Raw genomic sequence first — 5,897 nt, forward strand, 5'->3', positions numbered from 1 at the left:
GGAGGTACATAGTAGCCTTTATTGACCAAAGGGTGGGTAATTTTGTCTTTCATATCCTTGCAGAATTTTCCCCAGAATATTAAACTTGCACTTATTCAAATATGTTTTTCTTGGAAGCCTGAACTTGACGACATAAAAAGAAAAATCTAGTTTATGAGGGCAGGAGAGCAGGGCCAGAGTACAGGGTACCTGTGGGTTTTCTGTACTCTTCCCTGTAGCTGTATGTTTGTGTGTTGTTAACAGGCTGGGCTAGCTGTGCAAAGCCCTTTAAGTAGCTCAGAATGAAACTTCATATGTTGTGTCCACAGTGGTGGCTGTTTTTGGCCCAGGCCCCCACCTCCACCCCTTCAATAGGAAAAACAGGTTTGAGGGGATAAGAATGGTCTGGATTAGCTGTTGACAGTCATCAAACCATTTGAGCCAAGTCACTTCGTTTTTCATAGACAGTTTTAAAGGGGGGTTAGGGGGAAAGTGGGTTATGGGTAGAAAGAGCAAGTGTCAATTTCAGCTTAAAGTGAATTGGAAAATTGAGCCTAATTATCCTAGGTAATTGCTCCAATTCTCCATTTGACTGTGTTAATAATGCAAATCTCTCCTGTGTGCCCAAAAGACGGTGACTGTACATCTTCCTGTCTCCTCTGAAAGTTGGTAGTGTAAAACTACCACCAAACTGGGAAGTAATTGTATGTGAAAAGAAAGAACGAACAATAAAACACACAACTAAACCCACAGACATCATTTCTTGTAGCTTAAAATTAATTTATTTAACAAATATAGCTATAATATAAATGATAATAAAATTTCAAATATACAGTATATTACATAGTACACACGATCCCTTCAAAAGGGATGCTTGAGAGCCGCGAAAATGTACTGTTAAATAGAAACAGATTTTGTTTTTTTCACTTCTTTTTTTTTCTGGTCCTGGGAAAATCTCTTCTACCTACCTACCTTCGAGAAGCACCAGCATACACCCTGCCCCCTCAGAGCAATGCTTTGCTGCCAAAGCGCTTGGAGTTTGACAGTTGGAAGGAGCTGGGCTCCTTGCTTTCTATAGGGCTGGGCTCATCTCTTGAAGCACCAAATAGCAATCTCTCTGTGCAAGTCCTGCCTGGTTTCAGGACCAGAAGCAGTCTCATGGCCTCTAGTTCTTTTGGCCTCTGGTCTCCTTCAACCTCGAATTCTGCTGCGGACCACGGATAAATCTCTTGGCCTCTGCACCTTTAGTTTCCACATTTATAACTTGCGCATGTAAATCTAGATTTTTTTTCTCGGAAAACCTAGACACTTCCGGCCACTTTTTTTTTCTTCCCAGAAGGGTCAGACGAGGGAGAAGGAGCTTTAGGAAGCGATGACCAGGAGGAACTGTGTAGCAAGGGATTTAAGAGAAGGGGCCAGGTGGTGGTGTTGGGCAGCAGAGCTTCCTAGGAAGGACTCCCGCTGCTAGAAGAGGTGGCTGGGGGAGGGAATGGCACCACGGGGAGGTGACTCTGGACCCACCTATGTCAGGTGGTACATGCTGTAGCCTACATGGGCGGTGTAGAGTCCCACGGGCGCTACAGGCAGCGCGGCGCGCTGGAAAGGGCCAGAGGCACTGTAGAGTGAGGCTCCCGCAGCTGCAGCCACCGCCGCAGGGCCGCCAAGAGGAAAGGAGAGACCGAAGGCGGCAGGCGGCAACATGGGCTTCGCGGCCATCTTCAGCTTCTCCAGCTCCGCCTCCTGCAGTCTCTTGGCCTTGGCACGGCGGTTCTGGAACCAGATCTTCACCTGGGTCTCGGTGAGGCTGAGCGAGCTGGAGAACTCGGCCCGCTCCGCAATAGACAGGTACTGCTTCTGGCGGAACTTGCGCTCCAGAGCCAACAGCTGAGCTGTGGTGAAGGGCGTCCTGGGCTTTCGGTTGGTCTTGTGCTTGCGTAGGGTACAGGCTGGGGGACTCAGCCGTCCTAGGGGGCCAAGAGAGAAAAAAAAAAGCAAGGAGTTAAGAGAGTCTTGCCGGGAGTGTTTTACTAAGGTACGGAAACCATTCTGGGCATTAATCTCGTTCAGGCACGTCTGTGCTGGACACCATGGGGCACTTGAGAAATATTTTCTCTTGCCTGCTAAAGTGCTAGATGAAATCTAAGCATGTTCAACGCTGGAATACTGCTGGGCAGAGACAGTGCCAACCTACCTTAAAGTCAAGCCTTCCCCACCCGGTGCCTCTTCTGCACCTCTCACAGTGGAAAAATGAAGGCTGGGGGGGGGGGTCATAAAACGCTCAGGGGCCCTTTGCCCAGCCCAAGGTCACCCAGGTTTCATACCGTAGACATACACTTGTATTTGTGCCCTGCAAGTGCACCACGTTGGAGCTAGGCCTTTGCATCGCATAGAATGGATCTTGAAACCCCACACTTTCTATCAAACAACATGCTTCTACTGGGGACTGGGGCAAATCAAATTAGAGAGCCACCCAAGAGGTCACACTTCGACAATTCTAAAATATGTATGGGGCTGTTTATGTAGGTATCTGCTATTTCAGATGCCCTCAGTTTTCCCTAGTCTCTCCAAACCTCAGTGCCTGGGTTCTAGGACCACATTAAGCATAGTGTGTGTCAGGAGGGGGCGGGGGCAGGATCCTCAGTTTGATGAGACTGATTATGTCCACCTATCTTTTCTTTCAGTTTTCTGAGTAAAGCTTAAATATCCAAGAGAGTGCTGTCACTGTTTGGAGGGCGGGCCTAGTTAGTGGACTGAGTTTCAGTCCTGCTATGCCTAACAAAACCGTTGCAGGATTATACAAACCTCAACAACACCCCTCACCCCACCTCCACACCGCTTGGTTATTGAGGACATCTTCGGGTTTTGCCTAACTATGCATTTTTTTTTTTTTTAGCTCTGATAAAATAATGATCCTTTGCGCCCTCAGACCACCAGAATATGAGTCAAACGAAATCTCCAGTTAGCATCCCCACTTCTTTCCCAGCTCAGGCCTTGGCAAGTCCGGGAAGAAGTTGGCCCCAGAGTCGTTTTCCGCCAGGCCGCCCTAGAAAAGGGAGGGTTCATAGGGAAATGTCACTTTGGTCAGCAGCAACAGCCCAGCTCTGGGCCACCTTCCTCATGCGTTAGGCCTAGGGAGGGGTTGTCTTTTCAAAGACGTTTAATCCCCAGATAAAAATCGTTCCTCAGCATCACGCCATTGAATTTGCAACGCTATTATGTAGTGCGAAATAATCGGAGGAAACGAGGAAAACTTGGGAATTTCCCGTGCTCCTGAAATATCTTCGAGCGGGTTCGCTGGGGAAAGGAAGCTTAAGGGCCCGCAAGGACTTAAGGACTGTCCTAGAACATGTCGCTGGCTTCTGGGTCCGCTTCGAAAGCCTGGTCCAACACACTCGGGAACTAGCAAGGCGGTTAATGGGGAGCTCTTTTGGCTGTCTTGTTGTCCTCCCCCACCCCCACCCCCGATTGTCCCCTCTTGCTAAATCATCCACCCGCCCAAAATACCAAGTTTCTGCTTAGAATTAGATGCGCGATGGGGCAAGAGTTTTGCAGAGCTCCGGAACCCCTTGAGAGGTTCTTTAAACCCGGCGCGCGAGGTTACAGCCTTCTACTAGTAGAAAGTGAAACTCCGCAGAGCAAGGATGTACTGGCCGCTGCGCCCATCCAAGTCGGGGTGCAAAATAACTGAGTTTAGGGTCAGGTGGAGGAGCAGGGCCACCCCCGGTGTCCTGAGTACCGGAAGAATAAAAGGGTCCACAGACACCCGCGCGCTACAAGTGAACTGACAGGCTCAGAGGCACTGCGCCAAGGCAAGGAGAGCGCGAAAACGGACTAAGCTTTGCCTGCTTTAGGCCTCTAACTCTCTTCCTGGGTGGGAGTGGGAAGAGGCTCAAAGGCGGTCTTCCCGCCAACGCAACCTCTGCACGAGCCTCCAGGTACCCGGTTGCAGGTACGCCGACGCCCGAGACAAGCCGGCGCCGGCGCGCGGCCTGGCGCCCTCGGGCCCCACACCCCCCTCTTGGCCCCTTCGCTCTCCAGCCAGGTCTGGCTACTTACTGGCTGGGGGCGGGGAGAAGCGAGGACTCTGCATCCACGGGGTCCGATCTAGCTTCTCCGGGCTTTCGGCCTTCACCAGAGCATCTTCTGGCAGCTTGAGGAGTCCCCCGACTGAGAAATGGCCGAGAGGCCGCGGCGAGGAGGGCGCATCCGGGGCTCCCAGAGACCCGGGCCGGGTGCCCAAGTGCTGCACCGAACCACCCGCTGCCTGAGCCCCTTCGGAGGCCACCAGGACGCTCTCCTTGGCCCCGGGCTTCCTGTGATCGGCCATGAGGGCCTCCACGCTGAAAGGCAGGAGTGAAGCGGGCACTTTGGGCTTGGCCCCCTCCTCATCTGTGCCCATGGCGGTTGCGGTGGCCGCAGCAGCCCCGGGGGCCTGGCCAGCGCCTCCCCCAGCAGGCTTGGCGAAGGCGGAGTCCTCCACTTTGACACCGAGTGGCAAAGAAGTCATAGCAGCAGCCGGGGCCATGCAGAGCCGGACCCCCCCTCCAGCCGCAGCTTGGGCCAGCCCTGGATCATGGGTTTCGGGCGAGCTGGGAGCGCGACCGGCTTCTGTGAGCTCTCCGGGCCCTGGCCCGGCCGGCTCTCACGCGCGAGCCTCCTGTGGCTTCCCCAGAAGGCTAACTCGAGCGAGCTGGGCCTGGATCTCTGCGCCGCGCAGGCCGAGTTCCCGGGCGCACTAGCCGGCTCCGGGTCCGCCGCCGCTCCCCTGAGAACTTGTTAATAAGGCAAGGCCAGCGCGGCAACAGCCAATCAGAGTGCGAGGGGGCGGGACCGGAGAGAACCATTGGGCCGTGCTCGTGCCCCGAGGCGCGCCGGGCCTGGGGGCGCTCAGGGAAGGCCCCGACCCGCACTGGCGGGACAGAGCCGGAGGTACCTGGGGAGCCTTTCCGCCTAGCTTAGCCGGGTGGGCATCGGTCCGGCTGGGCCCCCACCCCCTGGATGTGGATTCTACCAAGTTCCAGAGGGACTTTTCTTTACTAGTACTTCTGTCCTGCCAGTCATCCTCCACCCATCCTTTACCCACTTCTTCCATTCCCCTCCATAGCCTACTTTCTTTCCAGTTTCTCTTATGGTCTGTGTTATTTTTTTTCTGTCCCCCTTCCCTCTTCCGGCCCCCTTTCTCGACCACAAAGATTTTATTTCAGTTCACTTACAATTTGTGTGTGTGTGTGTGTGTGTGTTTGCTTTGAATGGTCATAGTTATTTGTCAGAGTAGCAAGGGATAGTACTAATTTCTTTTAAAAAGGAAAAAGGAAAAAAAAAAAACAGCCCCTAAATGTCTTATATCTTCCAATCTTTAAAATTTTACCTCATAGTAAAAATGGGCCTTTGTCTCCAGGGCTGGACAAAGTTAATCAAAGGAAGTCCCGGGTCCTGTTTGTTCTGTGGGTACAGGAACAAGTAACATGATCTGGAAAATGAGTCTGATTTTCTTGCAAACACGTACCCCCTTCCCGTACTTTTCTCCAGAAAGTTACACCTCTACCAGAGAATTGCTACTATCCAAAGGAGCCACTGGATGCCTTGGATGAAGAACTGATTGAAATAAAACCAACAGAACCCACCAAGAAAACGTCGAGCTGGCCTCAACATGACCTCAGACAATGAATCCTCAAAAACAATCACACTTTACTAACTGTGGGTCTGTGCTGGTGCAGAGTGGAAGCCCATTTGCTGATGGGGCAGTAGGAAAAATAAGCAGTTCCTGGAGGTAGATCTTTGGTGCAAGGTTTAAGAAGTTTTGTTTGCCCGATTTCGAAGGAAACGTATTTTTGGTTTTTTTGTTTTTGTTTTTTGTTTTTAATTTTCGCTGATACAAAAAGAAGGAAAGGGGGGGTCACAGAAGATCTTGTAAACTG

General features: G+C 51.9%; 1 protein-coding gene across 2 annotated transcripts; it reads right to left on the minus strand.

The window, feature by feature from the left end:
- Positions 1-738: 738 nt before the first annotated feature.
- Positions 739-4,735, minus strand: Msx1 (msh homeobox 1). 2 transcript variants are annotated; one of them, XM_031338608.1, is made up of 2 exons: positions 4,036-4,735; positions 739-1,943 (listed from the first exon to the last, which is right to left on the minus strand). In XM_031338608.1, the coding sequence occupies exons 1-2, from the start codon at positions 4,502-4,504 to the stop codon at positions 1,501-1,503; spliced, it is 912 nt and encodes a 303-aa protein (XP_031194468.1). In that variant the 5' UTR covers positions 4,505-4,735; the 3' UTR covers positions 739-1,500. The 2 variants fall into 2 exon arrangements, with proteins under 2 accessions (XP_031194468.1, XP_031194467.1); XM_031338607.1 differs by having other exon boundaries at positions 739-1,952; positions 4,036-4,714.
- Between the last annotated feature and the right edge of the window lie 1,162 nt (positions 4,736-5,897).

This window comes from Mastomys coucha, unplaced genomic scaffold, assembly GCF_008632895.1.
Source record: "Mastomys coucha isolate ucsf_1 unplaced genomic scaffold, UCSF_Mcou_1 pScaffold22, whole genome shotgun sequence".
Taxonomy (NCBI): Eukaryota; Metazoa; Chordata; class Mammalia; order Rodentia; family Muridae; genus Mastomys; species Mastomys coucha.